Genomic DNA, 18671 nt, shown 5'->3' with positions numbered 1-18671 from the left:
AATGGAAAAGTAGTAGATTAAAATGAGAACTCTCACAGGTATACAGTAGAACACGTTATTATTTGTAGAGAAAATTAAAGATGAGAGATGACTGGAGAGACAAGTTTAATTGGAGAGCCAAAAGGAACAGGCTGCCACATACTGTGATAGGAGCAGGTAGGCTATCCAGGTTGTGAGTGTATGTCCTTGTGGTGGAAATGTCAAAGGGTTAATCTTAGAGGAGACAAGCTTATTCTTTACTTAATTGTTGTGGTCTTTTGAATATATTTGAAGAGAAATGACCATCAAAAAACACTAAAATCCATGGGTATGACAAAGTGCACAGTTCTCACAACTTGGACTTCTTTATAAAATGAACATCATGTAAAAACAAAAGTGCATAATTATAAACATTTCAAAAAATAATGAACAGAAGAAGGAAAAATTAAAAATATTGCTGGTCAGCACTTCAAGAGTTAATTCTTTGCTTTCTTGACAACATTTTCTGGTTTAGCCCCGCAAAGGTAAGTTTACCCGTTTCATGATTCTTATTTTGGTGCTTGCTTCTGCCTCCAGTGAAAAAAAATACATAAGCGGTGGGATGGTGCTGTGCTGGACAGCATTGTGCTGAGTAGACAGATCAGATGAAGTCACCAGGAAGCGCTCAGCTCGAAATGTTCGGAAGCAGGATCAGCTTAGCAAATGTCAGGGGTTCTGTTAGCTCATGATGATAAAAGACTGCTTCTGAGTGCTGTTGAAATCCTAACATTGGAGATTCATGGCTGTCCAATGGCTGTTACCACTGTGCAAATCTGTCAAGTAAGATGGCTTGAGATGTGAGTGCATAGCAATACATAAGCCATCGGCATTATGCTCTTTTCCCAGACAGATGATTTCATCTGTCAGATTAAAGTATTCAGAGTCAGTTCTAATGGTGATGCTCTGAAATTTTCTCAGAATCAACATAAATAAGCAGTAAAATATAAACACAAAAAAATAAGATAAATTACCTGTATATTCAAAACAGGATCATTTGTGCTATGGAAATCTATGTGAGTTTATGCTGACTAACCACAGGTAAGGTTTCTCTTCTCTTAGAGGATCAAAGTGAAATTTGATTCATCCATGAAAGCTCATGTATGCTGTTCAGTGACCTGTATAAAATGGACACTGAGAAAAACAAAGCACTACAATATCTATTAATATTATATTATAACACTCTCTTTTTAATGTTCCTGAGACCCATAAATTATTTTTGATCAGGAATCTGTCTGTGTAGAATTTGTGTCTCATCGGGTTTCCAGTTTCTTTTTGATTTGCACATTAGCGCATGTGGGTGCAAGCATGTGCTTTGTAATGGGCTGGCTGAAGCTGCTGGATAAGGATTCTGACATTCGAGGGATGGACAAATTTGAGTATGGCACACTGTCAATTATCAAAGGTGGGGAACTAGAATGTACAGTATGTTTGCTCCTGGAGAAGTTTAAACCTTATAAACAAATACACAAGAAAACCATAAGAAAAGGTTTACATTGGCTAGCAGGAACAGTACTTGCCATCAGGCTAGGCACAAGAGCTCAACTTCACTGAATTATGGGATAGTTCTAGAAGTAGATATAAATGCAGCCCTTAAACCATTTCCCACCATTTAATCAGCTCTGCGCGTACAATATAATTCTGCCTCTTATTGATCAAATGATGGACCTGTAGCTGTGGAACTTTCGATTATTTTTTTTTTCATTACACTTATTATGTGTTTCACTTATTGACACCTAGGATACAGACTGTCACATGTCTTCTTTCTTCCTGAAATGCCGTTCTGAGGATTTATGAGTTATATCAGCCATTATGGACAAGTCCTCCGATACAGACCTATGATGCCTTTGTGGCTCTAAAGTGTAATAGCCAAATAAAAATTCCAGAAAGGGTGGCGCAGTGGGTAGTGCTGCTGCCTCGCAGTAAGGAGACCTGGGTTCGCTTCCCGGGTCCTCCCTGTGTGGAGTTTGCATGTTCTCCCCGTGTCTGTGTGGGTTTCCTCCCACAGTCCAAAGATATGCAGGTTAGGTGCACTGGTGATCCTAAATTGTGTTTGGTGGGCGTGTGTGTGCTGGCGCCCTGCCTGGGGTTTGTTTCCTGCCTTGCACCCTGTGTTGGCTGGGATTGGCTCCAGCAGACCCCCGTGACCCTGTTGTTAGGATATAGCAGGTTGGATAATGGATGGATATTCCAGAGAGCAATGCACATGTTCAACAAGATATTCATGAAGGTTTTCTTAATATACACACTAGAAACTTCAATATTATGTATGCATGTATGTGTTTATTATAAGACATCACTAATAAAAGGAAATCTCTTTCACAGATTATTCAAGGTCCCAAGGGCTGCAAGCAGACAGTAAAAATTTATTGTTAACTAGAATTAGCCTGGGTCTGTGTGAATGAGCAAAGGTGACTGAGCAAAAATTAAACTGGGCGGGCTATATAAGAGCAGAGGCACGACTGAGTAATCAGTGGCACGCTGACAGCTGAGCATGGGGATTTGCACCAAATTTCTGGCTTACCACAGGATCTTCATCATTATACTAACACCGCTTTTGTTGCTGCCTCTGCCATTGTTAATCCAGACAAAGGTAACTATCTATCTATCTATCTATCTATCTATCTATCTATCTATCTATCTATCTATCTATCTATCTATCTATCTATTAGTCATTCTTCATCTAACTGCCCATTACCTTTAAGAGCCAAATGTAAATAGAACTATTTTTTTCTTTTGCTCTAGCTTCAAGAAGAAATATACATAAAGAAATAAACATATTACTTATAACATATTTGCTCTCACATCTCTTTCGGTGGAACTTTATTCAAATTAAAAGGGAAAATGTGTTCAGAAAGTAGAATTTTTAAGACTGTGCCCTTAACAAAATACCTAATTATACATTATAGGCAGTTCCTAGCTGTATCTCTTTTCACTCCAGTGACCAAAACAAACATTTACATAACACTGAGATACTCTTTAAACATACTCACTGTTACAGTTTAGCCTGATTGAACTTAACGCTGTCTTCTGTAAATCAACTGGACTCATTTATATATAGATCCCTAGATGAGCTGGTACAATCTAAATTACCTAAGTTCTGGTCCCATCTTACAGATTTGTAAGTTTTCTTAAATTATTATATAATCAGACAATGGGAAGCTTACACTTGACAAAGACGGGACTTGATTTAGACAACTTGAAATAACACGTGAAACAGAAGTTAACTAGCAGAGATTTCATTGCTCTTTATGACCCCATTTATCAAAGTAATAACAAAATGAACATTTCTTTAAAAGGCATTTGAAGACTGTAATTTGTTATAAAAAGGAACAATGGTCTGCAGACATAAAAGCATATCTTTCACCTTTGGCATTCTTCTTTTTAACCCCTGGTTGTAAACAATTATTGAATCCTGTCTCTTTCAGATATTTTAAAAATAGTATATCTACTTTTTTGGCAAGTACTTTTTTTAATTAAAAGATTGTTAAACTTGTTCTTTTTTTTAAAGAGTAGCTATTCTTGGATTGACAGTTTCACAAAATACTTAATATGTGCAGACACACAAGCCCACATACAGAAAACATAAAACAGCAAGCAGTGTGTGTGTGTTATATAATGTTGTTCAGGTATTAAAAGTCACTATTGTCATTTTTTAAATGCATTTTTTAACCTTTTTATGGTATAACCTGAACTCACATTCCTAATTAGTTAGAAACAGTGATTAAAAGAACTGCTCTGTTGCACTTACACAGTGTGTGCACTCATAGACGTTTACCTACAATGCAGCTCATTTTATTATCGCTTCCTTACATCTAATAATGAAAGACAGTCTTGTCTTTGAGCAGTTTGCAATGAATGGGGGTGGGGGTAGGGTGATATTGGTGGTTGTGAACTTATTGTATTTCATATTCCAATGAAGATAAAAAGAAATGTTAGCAGATCATACAGTATATGATAAGTAAAAATATCCAGCCAGTGATAATATCATATAGCTTTTAGTTCTGTTTGAATCAGTCTGTAGTATCTGGTAAATTTGTACATCTGTGCTCATCACAGACAGAGATTTAATGGATATAGATAGATAGATAGATAGATAGATAGATAGATAGATAGATAGATAGATAGATAGATAGATAGATAGATAGTATTCTTTGAGAGAGTCATAGGTTGCCTGAACCAATTCTAGCAGCAACATGCACAGATTTCTCTCCAGTTTCTGGGATATACACGTACACTCAAGACAGTACGATTAGCCAGCAAAGGTCTTCTATTTTTGTACATCTTGGGTTGTTGGGACCTGAAAAGCTTTTACTTGACAGGTAAAAGGTAAATGATGACTGTGGTGGGCTGGTGCCCTGTCCAGGGCTTGTTTCCTGCCTTGTGCCCTGTGTTGGCTGTCATTCGCTCCAGCAGACACCCACGACCCTGTAGTTAGGATATAGCGAGTTGGATAATGGATGGATGGATGTTTGATGAAAATGGCACACATTAATGTGCAGACGCAGTTTACTTGTTTATGAACAATGGACACACTTCTGAGTAATATAAAGTATATTCTAACTATTAACTGAACCCACTTTAAGGCTACTTGGATGTAAATTATGTAAGCATGGAAATGTATGGTATATATGCTTGAAAAGATCAGACAATTGTCTGCGTAATACATGCTACTATTTGTTAGCGTTCACTCAATGATTAATCTTTAAAAACATACACACATATACAAACCTTTTCAAACCTGCTCAAAGCAATTCACGGTATGTGAGGTTAGTGAGGTATATGGCAGCAGCACTGAGTGCTTGGTGGGAAACAACCCCCTGATGGGGAGAGTGTCCAAACCAAATCACCTTCATGGGGGGAATGAGTATACCTGCTGTTTTGTTTTTTTACTATATAGAATACAATTTTGTGTTTCATTCTATTAATGCTAATATTTTGTATCATCACTGTAATAATGTTTTGGCGTCATCTTTTTGTATTTCACTTTATTTTCATTGATGCTGCCATTTTCTGTTTTTTTCACATGGCCATGGCCATATCGTTTATAATTACTACACCTGTAGCCAATCACTTGACAGTTTTTATCTTCTCTCCCCACCAATAAGATGGCAGCATACCACGTTCTGTTGCCAGGTTTATGGATAATCACAAACTAATTCTTCCAAGTTAGTTATTTGAAAATCTTTTAAAAAGGCAGGACATTTTGTTGTGTTTATTTTGACTTTGATACTGGTTTACAAATTGGGCTTTGGCACTTGGTTTCATTTTTGTCTTTCTGCCTTTTAAACCAACCTTTGTCTTTGACCTTGCTTTCCCCCTTATCTTCTGGTCATTGGCTTAAATATTTTTTCCCTGTCTTTTTGTTCTGTAGCACAAGACTATCTAAGTGTCAATGAGTTGAAAGATAATCATAAACTTGAACAGGAAACCAGGCTGTCTTGGTTATCTTAACAAGCACCTTGTATTGTCATTTCCCAAGTTTAACCATTAATATGCTGAAAAAATACTTCACAGCTGAAATTGTCTTTGCAGTATTGAATTAAAAGTTACAGTATACATCAAGCTATATTTATCCAGCACAACATAATCTTTTAATATATGAATCTTCCCCAAAGTGACATGCAAATACACAAGGATCATGAGGATGCAGTAGCTCATGCTGCAGCTTCCTCAGCTATATTTGATGGAGATCATATCCTGGAAGGTCACTGCCTATGTGAGGATTTGCATGTTCTCTCTGTGCTTACTAGTTGCCTAAGTACCTCACAGCCAGATGGGTCAACTGAGGGCTCCAAAGTGGCCCCATATTAGACAATTTGGGTGTGTGCATGAGCCCTGTGATGTGCCGATATTCCATCCCTTGGTTTTTTTCCTGTGTTGCAGCCAATGCTGGTGGAATAGGCTACAGCACCATGGATCCTGAACTTGATTAAGTCTCATTTGCCTTTTTAAAAACAATTTCTAAATATTAATTTTACTTCTTTCCAGAAAATAATTGTGGATGAATATTGTTTTTAGATTTCAAAGAACAATCTGTACACTGGACAGTTCTAGAAGATCATTTATTTTTATGAAGGCACCAGTTTATTCTTTTTTATTTATACAAATGACTTTAATTAACTGTGTCATTGGATAAAAAAGAGTCTTATGTAAACTGAACAGATAAAAACCTGGTTACACTTCAGAGAATATGCAGGAATTAATACCATATATACTCATTTTTAAGTTCTCTCTCAGATAAGTCAGGGCTTGATTTTACCGTATATTTTCCGGTATTTTATAATATCGGTCGTATAAGTTGAATGCAGAAAACTCACGCTCTTGGTCCAAGGGATTATGATAGGCTAACGCCCACCTGAGAGAGTAACCACGGAGCACACTGCCTTTTTTTCTATGTATTGTGCCTACATGACCACACGGTAATACCCAAACTATTCCGAACCAACATTTGCACCATTTTGTGTTTTTTTGTATCTCACACCCTCATACTCCTTTATCGTAAGAGCATCCCTTATCTACGATAGAGCGTTCGGTCAGAAGAAAATTTGAAGCTGGCTTTAAATTAAAAGTCATTGAAGTGGCGAAAGAAATTGATAACTGCGTTGCTGCAACAAAATTTGAAGTGTCTGAGAAACTGATGCGAGATTGGAGGAGGCAAGAAGATGTAAAAAAAATATACATTAAGTGTCGTATTTTTGATGGGCGTATAAGTCAGGGTCTTATGATCAATTTTTCAGGTTTCAAGACCCAACTTATATACGTGTATATACGGTAATCTGCCTCTTAAGAATGAACTTTAAAAAAATAAATAAATCTTCTTAGAGATAATAACAATTGGTGCCACAAAATGACCCATGCTCTACTGCTATTCATGTGAGTTCCTGTGAGGGTCCAAAGGCAAGCTGGCATAGTGTGAATGAGTTTTACAATTTTTACCAAACTAGACAAATAGTAAACAGTAAAAATGTGAAGAATTCACCTATTTTACTTTGAAATGAAGTCCACGTGACCGTCATCATCAAGTCCTTCCATGAGAACCCTGAATACAATGAGGACTGATCATTTATGTTAGGTAGAATGCCCAGAGAGGGCTGGGCGGTCTCATGGCCTGGAACTCCTGCAGATTTTATTTTTTCTCCAGCCATCTGCAGTTTTTTTTTGTATTTTCTTTCCTCCCTGGCCATCAAACTTTAGTTTTACTCTATGTTAATTAGTGTTTTCTTATTTTAATTCTTACTTTGTCTTTTATTTATCTTTTCTTCATCATGTAAAGCACTTTGAGCTACAATATTTGTATGAAAATGTGCTATATAAATAAAGGTTGTTGTTGAAAGAGGTTACAAAATAACAACCGTGATACACTGTGTTAGCTGCACACTAAAAAAGACTAAAACAGGAACAAAAGAAACCCAATATCAAAAATTCTATGGCCACTCAGGATACACCTGCACAGAGGTGAGGTCTCTCTGTTTTTTCATCCAGCCATATGCTCTTTCCAGTTTCTCTCTTTCATGTCTCTTCTCTTACCATCATTCTGCCATTCAGCTATCGACTTGCTATGTATCAATCAGATTTTGCCCATTTGAGTGGTGTGCTCAAGTGAAGGTGCCAAACCGGTCATCCCTGTTTAATTCTAACAAAAATATTTTAATAATAATAATACATTTTATTTATATAGCGCCTTTCCCATGCTCAAGGCACTTACAGAATATAAGAAAGAACGACAGGGTATACAGTGTATAGCATTGTACAAACCAAATAAATAAATAAAGAAGATTAAGACAGCAAATTCAGAGAAAAACCTAACAGACAACAGAATTGATGGTCTAGCAGACACACATACAGGTTACATGAACATCTTGACAGAGAGGTAAACTGAGAGAAGGGCAATAAAGTCAAGTAGAGCTAAAAGCCTTCCTGAACAGATGAGTTTTAAGTTGTTTTTTAAAAGAATTCATGGAGTCAGCTGATCTAATTAATTTCGGTAGGTCATTCCAGAGTCTGGGCGCTATACAGCTGAAGGCCCTGTCACCCATGGAGTGTAGATTAGTGTGGGCACAACAAGATTGCCAGAATCAGAGGACCTTAGTGGGCGGGCAGGCACATAGTGATGGAGAAGATCACTGATGTAGTTTGGCGCGAGGTTATTTAAGGCTTTGTAGGTTATTAGTAGGATTTTATATTCGATTCTGTAAGACACAGGGAGCCAGTGAAGGTGAAGCAGGATGGGTGTGATGTGCTCGCTGCTGCTTGTTCAAGTAAGGACTCTTGCAGCTGAGTTTTGAATAAGCTGGAGCTGTGATATAAGATCAGAAGGGGCACCTGCCAGCAGTGAGTTACAATAATCGATGCGGGATGTGATAAAAGCATGGACAAGTTTCTCAGCATTAGAAAAGGAGAGGAAGGAGCGAACACAGGATATGTTACGGAGGTGAAAGTAAGAAAGTTTCTTAATGTGATTTATGTGGGCGGAATAAGAGAGGGAGGAATCAAAAATGACACCAAGATTCTTTGCAGTGGAGGCATGTCTGATGAGATCACCGCCAAGATTGACTGGGAAGGAGCTCATTTTATTAAGTTGCATTTTAGTTCCAATTTACAGGAGTTCTGTTTTGTTGCAATTTAATTTTAAAGAGTTCTGCTCCATCCAGGTTTTAATTTCACTAAGGCAGGTTGTGAGCTGAGAAAGCTCTGATGAAGTTCCACTTTTAACACTGAAGTAGAGTTGAGTATCATCTGCATAAAAATGATAGCCCAGTCCAAAGCTACAAATAATATGGCCAAGGGGAAGCATATAAATACAGAAGAGAAAAGGGCCGTGGACAGAACCCTGAGGAACTCCTTGTGTGACTGGCGCCGAGCTGGACCTGCTGTTGCCAAGACTAACAAACTCTTGCCTATCAGTCAGATAGGACTTGAACCACTGGAGGGCAGTGCCAGAGGTACCCAGCATGTTCTCCATTCTGGACAGTAAAATGTCATGTCTGACAGTGACAAATGCTGCCCTGAGGTCTAACAGAATTAATATGCTGGTTTGTCCAGAGTCTGCTGCCATAAGCAAATCATTGGTTACCCGTAGCAGAGCAGTTTCACAGCTGTGCCATGCCCTGAAACCAGATTGAAAGGGTTCCATCATGGTTGTTTCTTTACAAGAAACAAAAATAAGGGATGCTATGACCACCAACAGAAAGTCTCCATAAAACATTGCTGTCAGGCTAGGTATAGATACAGTTCTCAGCAGGTATCTCCATCCTGTCTTGGTGTAAGACTGAAAGCCTTCTTCCGTCAGCAGTGGGATTTATAGCATGGAGAAGAGGTGGAGTCAATTGTCCTTATAGTCCAGGGGTGTTGAACCCCGGGCCTGGAGGGCCGCAGTGGCTGCAGGTTTTCATTCTAACCCTTTTCTTAATCAGTGACCAGGATTCACTGCTAATTAACTTTCTTTCCCTTCATTTTAATAGACCTGTTTTTAAGGATTCAGACCTCTGAAGTGATTTGTTTCTAAACTGAAACGTCAAATTCCAACCAATTTCCCTCCAACCAGTTTCTTAATGCTGTTAATTAAACCCATTATTTAATTCCACAGCTTGTTGCTGCTCTCATTCTACCACAGCAGACATTTCCAAAGCTGTTTTTTTCTAAGAACACCATCAAAATTTTTTGGTGACCTGAGAGATCAACCTTACTGAGACCATCACCTTTCTTTATTTTCACATATTGTGTGATGGACACAGGTAAGCTGGTTATGTGGCAGCTTCTTTTGTTTCTCATTATTGTTTGGCTGCTAATTAAGGAAGAAGAGACAACAAAGGGGCCTGAGTGAAGTTAATTAGAACTAAAGAAAAAGAAGTTAATTAGCAGCAAAAAATGGTCAATAATAAAGAAGATGGTCAGAATGAAAACATGCAGCCACAGTGTTATAATACATTTTTCTTTAATATTTATGTCACTATGTCTGGAAAACACTGTTATGAGTTTCATTCACATGTGCATGTTAAGTTTGGCACACAGGGGCTCAGCATTTAGAACTGCCAACCAAGCATAGACTAGATAGCCAAAGACAACTGGAGGATTGTATAGTCAGCTTCAACACAGAACAGTATTTTTGTCCTCTGTCACTACAAAATCTTCTTTCCTTGTTGGGAGAATGAGAACCGGCATGTAAGCATTATGATATTTCTGTATTTTGTGGAGGAGGATTTCAGTCCCTACCTGCCCTTGTTTGGAGACAGAGAAGACCAGCAAGTGAAGCAGACAGTATTAAAAGGCTTGGACAACAGCCAGACCCTTCAAAGCAAGTGTCAGACCTTCGTCCGAAAACCCTCTCAGCGTGTAGACGAAAAATGGCAGACTGCGTAGATCCAGACTCCCACCTGGATAAAAGTCTTTGTCGTATGCTTCCCGTCTGTAACCGCGTCAACTGTCAGTAAATGTAAGCTAAAGTATATTTTTCTCATGTGATTCTTATACCGCCGTAATCATGATGGGAGGGATATCGCCTTTTCTGTCATATTACTATATTGTTTAGTTACTTAATGTGCCGCAATTTCAAAAGAACACATTTCTGGAGAGCTGATGCCTCCTAAGGAAACACACAGCGGCCCTCCAGGACTGGAGTTTGTCAACCGTGTTGTAGTTCGTATTCTCCATGCTGTGGTAGGAATGAGAGAGGAAAATGTTAGCACCAGCAACCCCTCTCAACCCGAAACATTACAGTACAGATAACCCTGGAGAGCAGACCACAGTGGCAAGAGATAGGAATTACAGTAAGTCTGTTTTCCTCAGATGCAAGTGAACTCTGTGTCTTTATGCATATAAATTCTGCATTTAGTAATTTGTAAAATCTGCACTTGCATTTTACCTGAGAACTTGTCACAGAGCTAAACCGAAACTCAGCAAAGAGCACTACAGAAAAATAAACCCAGGCATAGGCACTTAATAGCCTTTAATTTATGAATGTCCAGCCTTCACATGATATTCTGAAGCAGTGTTTTCAGTGGCACTGTATCTTGCACATTAATTTGTTTGTTTTTTAGAACATGGTTTTTAAATTTTCTTCCACTGTATCTACGTTTAAGGCCTTTTTTCTTGTATTTTTTTCACCACTACTATCAGATGACTGAACTATAACATCTATAAATTTTACAAAAACCAAACCAGAAGTGATGTGCACTTTTGAACATTGATCTGAAACAATGCCCATTATTGCCCATCTAAACTACACATAGACAGAGTATACAACCAACTAAGAAGTCTAACAAGGTGTTAGATTACATATCATGATGTGTAGGAGACTGCTTGTATGTTTCAGACTGTTTTCCTTTTCTAGCACTATTTTTGTTTTTTCTAGATGAGCTAGTTTATACTTTGGTTACACATCAACTTCTGGCCTCTAAGGCACAAGAGAGTCAAGTAAACCCTATTGTATTTGAACTTAAGGCCTAATAGATATTGACCATAAGGCATTTCTGTCTTTGTTGGTGGTAAGATCTTCACCACCTGTTCTTAACTGTCATGTCAACAGACAACTTAATAAAGTATGGTTGGATCAAAAACCATAACAAAAAGTAAAATTAAGTTTAAAATGGCCACAAAATGGATTTAAAATGCAGGATACTCGAGGAGCTACAAAAATACAGGAAACTAAGGACTAAAACAGAAATTCTCAACCTTATGCTGGGAACGTTTTATGACTGCAGGATCTCATTCAAACTGATTAAATTAATTTTGGATCATTCTTCCTTTTAAATGTATTCCTTATTTAATTTGTGGATACTATTGGTATGTACTTCATTCTTGTTAAAAACTTTGAAATACATATTTTTCTGTTGACTTGTATCACAGAGTATTTTTATTCACTCTCAGTCATTATCCAACCCGCTATATCCTAACTACAGGGTCACGGGGGTCTGCTGGAGCCAATCCCAGCCAGCACAGGACGCAAGGCAGGAACAAACCCCGGGCAGGGCGCCAGCCCACCGCAGGGCACGCACACACACACACACCAAGCACACACTAGTGACAATTTTGAATCGCCAGTGCACCTAACCTGCATGTCTTTGGACTGTGGGAGGAAACCGGAGTACCTGGAGGAAACCCACACAGACACGGGGAGAACATGATTTTCTTAAAAATCATGGGGCTTAATTATCTAAATAATACAAAACTAACAAAAATAAGACACTAGTACACATTCCATACTAAGTACAGTTCCTGCTTTAGCTTTGTTTCCATCTGAGTATTTATTAAGAGAAAGGTGTAAAATAACTGGGACATTTCAAAATAAATGTTAAATCTTAAAATGAAAGTGCACACAAATATTTGTCTCTCTGTGTAAAACACATAAATAGCTGTCAAATTTATAAAGCAGACTTATTAAAGATAGTTTTATTCCCATAAAAATGTTTTGATTACTATTCAACTAAAACTGGAACAGAGGAGGGAAAAATGCCTCCTATTTAGGGATCAAATTAAACAAAGATCCTGGAAATAAAATGGAAAAATACAATAAACAAGAAAAATTAACAGAAAAGGGAAACACAGACCAGAAAACTAATGCAGGTGACAGCAAGAAAAACAGAAGCACTGGAAATAAATAGTAACAGTGAAAAACCAAAAATGCATACAGACAAAAATAATGCATACTAGCTGAAAGATATAAAGATAACAGTGTTATGCAAGAAAAGTGGTAAAATAGAACCCCAAACAAAATATGCAAGCAACATACCATATTGTTGCTACCAAAGACAGAGGACTATGAACTAACAACTGTAACAAAAAGATTCTCTGTATTACATTATATTGTAAATTTAGATTCTGGAAACAATCTGAAGAAACCTTACAGCGTCTGCTACTTGAGTGTCTAATACTTGTGAAGACAAAATGTATAGAACGTTAGTGCTATTTTTAGATGACTCAGCTATAAAATCTATCAATTTTATAACAACCAAACCAACACTGAGTAGCAATGATGAGCATGAATCTAAAATAGTGCCCATATTAGCCTAAGTCTACATCAAGACAGAGTACAGAACCAACTAAGATGGCTAACAGGATGCTAGGTTAAATAGACTGAAGTGTGGAGTACAAAACAAGGGAGGTTAGTGAGGTCTCCTGTAGAGTATTATGTGTAGTTATGGACTCCAAATTACAAAAAAGACATAGTAATACTAGAGAAAGTCCAGAGAAGAGCAGCTAGGCTGATTCCTGGACTGAGAGCTAAGAGCTATGAGAAGAAACTGAAGGAACTGAACCACTTTAGTTTAAGAAAACGGCAATTAGGAGAATTCTAAACAGAATGTATCTTAAAATAAATTCTTCATTTAGAACAAATGGACAAAATTGCTAAATGAAGATTGTGCACATATATTAGAATTTTTTTTTCTTTTCACACAAAGGATCATAGACACATGGAATAAATGACCAAGTAGTATGGAAGAGAGCAAGACTTTAGGGACCTTCAAAACTAGACTTAATGTCATTTTAGGGACATTAGCTAAATAAGATTGACATGCTTGTTGGACTGAATTTTCTGTTCTAGTCAAAAATGTTCTAATCATTTAAAGTGCTATGAGCAGATCACTTTTAACACAACATATGAAGAAGGTGTAGGAAAATAATCACAATGAAAGCCATACGTCACAATGTTGGCTTGAATTATGGGACATATTTAGAAATGTTATGCTGTAAAAAAATAGCATCATCTTAAATGCAGTAAATTACAGTTTATCCATGCCTTAATGCAAGTTCATATTTCTCGTATGTTATCCTAGGAAGCAGAATGTGCATACACGCTGTTCATAGTGGCTGTTTACTGGCTCTCCGAAGCAATGCCTCTTGCAGTAACTGCCCTCATTCCTGCATTGATGTTCCCACTGTTTGGAATTTTGAAGTCCAAAATGGTAAGTCTTAATGTACTTGTCATCTGATAGTGAGATTAGAAAATGCTAACACATTCTTAGAGCGGCCTTGAAATGTTCTATATTAAAGAATACAGAAGGTAGTGGTTTTAGATTTATATGCCACAGAATGCACAAACTAATTTAATTACAGTAAAGAAATATTTATCTTTGTTACATTTGGTATGACTTTACTATACTGAATTGTTCAGCTTGCCCTGGTATCATCATAAAAGCCTTCAGAAGATAAAATAATAATTTCACTTATTGCAGGTGTGAGGGTACAAAACAACTCAGTGGCAATAACAGCATCTTAATGTGTGTAATATAAACTACAGATTGAATAATGATTTTAATTTATAAATGCATTTTTTAGTTTAAGAACAAATGTGGAATCGTGCAATTAGCTTGAGACATCATTATTGATATTTTGTGTAAAATAAATGGCTTTGCATAAAAAAATTTGAAAAAAAAGAACAATATAGTAGATAATATGATATAATAGATATTGCAAGTTTTATATTAGGATGTGGAAACTGCTGAAAGACCTAAGTGAGTTATGAGGAGCATAACATCTAATGCAACCTTCTTCTATGTGAATTCATGCTTATTTACTCTCCTCAAAGAGATAATATGATCATTTTGGTTGAGGTGTGCTTTTTAACTAGCTAATAATCAAAGCCTGGGAATCCAGGATCCTTGGATGTGCTGAGTTAGAAAAAATCTGGATGTTCTTCTGTTCTTTAGAAATTTTTGGGACACCAGCACACACGGCTCAGACTCAGCTTAGTGGTGCAACTGAATATCATTATTTAGTCAAATAGCATTAACATTCTCCTTGTTTAATTCAATTCAACGTCTTGGATGCGTCCAAGAAGGACTCTAGCATCCTTTGACCCTGAAGAGGATTAAGCAGGTTGGAGACTGTCATGTTATGTTTTAATTGCTTAATGCTTTTAAAATATTTGCCAGCAATAATAGTTGCTTTAATTTGCCTGAAATGACACTGCTACAAAGATTCAGAACAACAGAGTTAGGGAAATGTGCAAACAACATTTATGTTTTTTGCTTGGTCATGGTCATCTCCTACTTGTTGTTGTCTTCTGTTTGCCTGCAATCACATTTTAAGGCCTACAGTCAAAGATTGTAGTCACCTCTTAGGCTAGAACAATGTTTCTTTTGAGGACAATTGCCTACTTTTGTATATGTCATGGGGGAGCTAGGGACGGTGTTGCTCTGTCACTTAAACATTCCTGCTTGAACACTTGCAGCAGCATGCATTTAACTAGGCATTTGAATTTAGTATGTAGCAAAACTGATGGCACAACCTGTAAACAAAACATATTAGAACTTGTGGTCTGGACTAGAATCTAGTCATGAGCAATGTATGAAATATTTTAATATAAATAATATTTAGTAAAAACAGTTGAAATTTACCACCATAGTTCATATTTATGACATTTTTTTTCTGATATTTTTTGTGACTTCATCAGGTAGCTGCAGCTTACTTTAAAGACTTCCACCTTTTGCTAATTGGAGTGATATGTTTAGCGACGTCCATTGAAAAATGGAATCTGCACAAGCGTATTGCTTTGAGGATGGTTATGCTGCTAGGAGTCAATCCAGGCTGGTAAGTCTTGTGAATGAGCCTCACGTAACCCTAATTTATCTGATAGCTGAATCCTACCACAAAATAAAAATGTATTTATTGTTTACTAGTTAGATTAAAGTATCCTTATATAATTTCGCTTGTGTCCGTCCATGCTCAATATAAACAATGGTTGCCACAACTACTATATCCCTCCACAACAACAGCGAGGAATCCGTGCTCCTGGCAGAGTTTTGGTCTTAGACTTATCTTCAACTCTTCAGTTCTTCAATGTGACCTTTTATCAACTGTGGTATTTGACTGTTTATTCAGTGCATACTTTGTTAGTGACCGAACCTGCATTATGACACTACCATTTTACACCTCCTTTTTACTTCACTTCAACATAAGCCTCCAGATAAAATAAAAAGGCACATACAGCCAGCTGCAACCAACAGAACTGCCATACATACTCACACTAATATACAGAAGCAGAAAAATCTACACCACGCCAGACCCACCAGCACAGGAAATATGCCTTAGAACAACAAAGACAACGTACGACAAACCACAGAGCATCATTATCTAAAGATCAGCAGCAGCAAGTCTTGCACCTAGACAGTAAACGAAAATGAATTACACACACAAACTTTCTGAAGAACAGTGGCAAACTGCCAAACAACAAGAAACACTACGACGGAAAAACTACAGGGATTCAATAACACTGACAACTCAAAACAAGATATTCCCTTTATATTACAGCAGCGGCAATTCCCCTTTATTTAGCATATTGTATGACTATTACCAAGTCACAAAGACAAGCGTTTAATAACATCTGAATTTATTTGCCAAGCCCTGTTTTTACCCATGGCCAGTTGTACACTAATTTTTTAAGAGTAACATGAAAACCTGGGTTAAATGTACAAGTACTTGCGGGTTTTACACAGGGGAATATTTTCGCTGACAATTAACGTTTATGCAACAAATTGCGTTTTCCAACAATTATTATAGACGTCAGTATACTACATTTCCTGATGGCCTCACTTCACACATACAGACTTTTACTTACATGTGCCCTGCATTTCCCTTCTTACCCAATATGTTCTGTTAACCTGTTCATGTTACACTTTGTATTGTAGATATTCATGCTGTTGTAAGTGACTATAACATCCCATACTAATCATGTGACTATTCTAATACTGAGTCCTCAAACAATTCACTACTTATCAAAATAATCTCCTTTCTTACTGTAATGTGTGATATTCTACTCTCCCTCATCATCATTTCATTAACGCTTTTATTCTCGCAAAATATTTGCAAGCATAATTTGCTAGTATCCTAATAAACTGTTAATAAAGCTTGTAAAGTAAAATTGAACTCTCATGTACAGGCAGGTCTCTGGTTACAATTGTACAGTGTGATGTATGGCCGGCCGTTCATCCTGGCCAATAACCCCATGCCGCCAGGTGGAGCCCTCCCTGCAATATGGAGGTGCCCCGAAGACCAGCAGGGCATCATGGACATTGGAGTCTTTATGCACAGCCATGCTGGATACCATGGGGGCTGCTAAGAGACGCTGCAGGGAGGAACGACGATTATTTGCCTTACGCCACATGGACAAGGGGAATGACGTGCTTCCGGGGTGAAGAAAAGGACTTTTGATCTGACCCGGAAGTGATAGGAGATCACATGGACTGGGGATTGGAACACTTCCGGGTCAGGGATTATAAATGATTGTGGGAGCTCCCAGACAGCAAGCTGATCTGGGTGGAAGGGTGGCAACGCGTCTGGGAGAGGAGGATTGTTTATTGTAATATATTGGTGTAATTATATGAGTATTGTGGAGAGGAGGGTGCTTGGTGCACATTATTGTCCACATAAAATAAGTTATTGGACTTTTACCACGTGTCTGGCATCTTGGACAAGGGTTCAAGGGAGCGATAGCGGACCCAATCTGTCACAACAGATACTAACAGCATGATCAGATGTGGAGAAGTGATATTCAGCCTTATCTGCATTTTAAATGTAGAGTATCTTTTTGAGTTTAAATGTGTTTACACTTGTAACACTTGTTTACACTCTATTACATTTTACTACAGTGACAAAAGAATGCACATATCATTGATTAATTGGTAAAGAAGGCTTGCATGAAATGGAATTCACTTATTTTACCTCAGGTTAAAAGGTGCTCTTTCTTATTTATGACTCAAGATGAAGGTGTTTGAACAAAGTAGAGTAAGGGTCAAGTCTGAAGATAATGACAAAGTCGATTGGTTACTTATAGACGGAACAAACAAACATTATTACTAAGACAAGTAAAGATAAAACAGTGATTTAGATAAGAGAAATGCACATTTTGTACAATGATAGTTGACCCATCATACAGGTAAATGATTTGACTTATCAACATTTTCCAAACGTGTATAATACAAAATTCTTTTTAAATTTTTTTATTCATTGATGAGATGGATTAATGTAATGCACTCTTAATGCCAGTACATTGGATGTGTCTGCACTGCTTGGACTAGTGTCTTTAAATGGTGTCATGATTGTCAGGAGAAAAGTCTCTGACATAGTATATATTGATTTATTGACTGATTTTTTAATTTTGCTTTCATAAATGCATTCTTTCCTAAACTAATTTCGCTTCTGATCCCTATATTGCTTGTGTTGATGCAGTGAAGGGAATGTTTCTGTAAACCTTTTTCCTTAAATTTAATATTTCTTCTTTAATAAGTCTTTGATAGATAATCATTTAAAGTGGTGCAAGCTAAAGCCTCATAGAACTGCTTTTAAAGCAAAAAGCAAGAAAGCAGAGCTGTAAATTGGATAGCTGCTGTGGGGACTGATTTCAAATAACAGAGGAATGGTGTACTTTAGATTTAAGTTGTATCATGTTACCAGTAAAATATCTGTTTCGGTTTTCTAGGCTTATGCTGGGGTTTATGCTTAGTTCAGCCTTTCTATCCATGTGGCTTAGCAATACCTCCACAGCTGCCATGGTGATGCCTATAGTTGAAGCTGTCATTCAGCAAATTTTAAAAGCCGAAGCTGAGGTTAATACTATTCATATGAAACGCATGAATGGAACAGCAAATCCAGGTCTTCAACTCAATGGTATGGCAATCTACAGTACATAAATAAACGAGAAGTCATATATGTAGTAA

General features: G+C 37.3%; 1 protein-coding gene across 1 annotated transcript in view; it reads left to right on the top strand.

The window, feature by feature from the left end:
- Positions 1 to 2504: 2504 nt before the first annotated feature.
- slc13a1 (solute carrier family 13 member 1) overlaps positions 2505 to 18671 on the top strand; it is a 59798-nt gene continuing 43631 nt past the window's right edge. The window contains exons 1-4 of the mRNA XM_039761143.1: positions 2505 to 2608; positions 13791 to 13919; positions 15410 to 15546; positions 18434 to 18621. Coding sequence (XP_039617077.1) covers positions 2510 to 2608; positions 13791 to 13919; positions 15410 to 15546; positions 18434 to 18621 — 553 coding nt within the window. The 5' untranslated portion in view covers positions 2505 to 2509. The remainder of the gene's footprint in view (positions 2609 to 13790; positions 13920 to 15409; positions 15547 to 18433; positions 18622 to 18671) is intronic.

This window comes from Polypterus senegalus, chromosome 8 (assembly GCF_016835505.1).
Source record: "Polypterus senegalus isolate Bchr_013 chromosome 8, ASM1683550v1, whole genome shotgun sequence".
Classification (NCBI taxonomy): Eukaryota; Metazoa; Chordata; class Cladistia; order Polypteriformes; family Polypteridae; genus Polypterus; species Polypterus senegalus.
The sequence above is the reverse complement of the archived record's forward strand: the minus strand, read 5'-3'. Positions and strand labels throughout refer to the sequence as shown.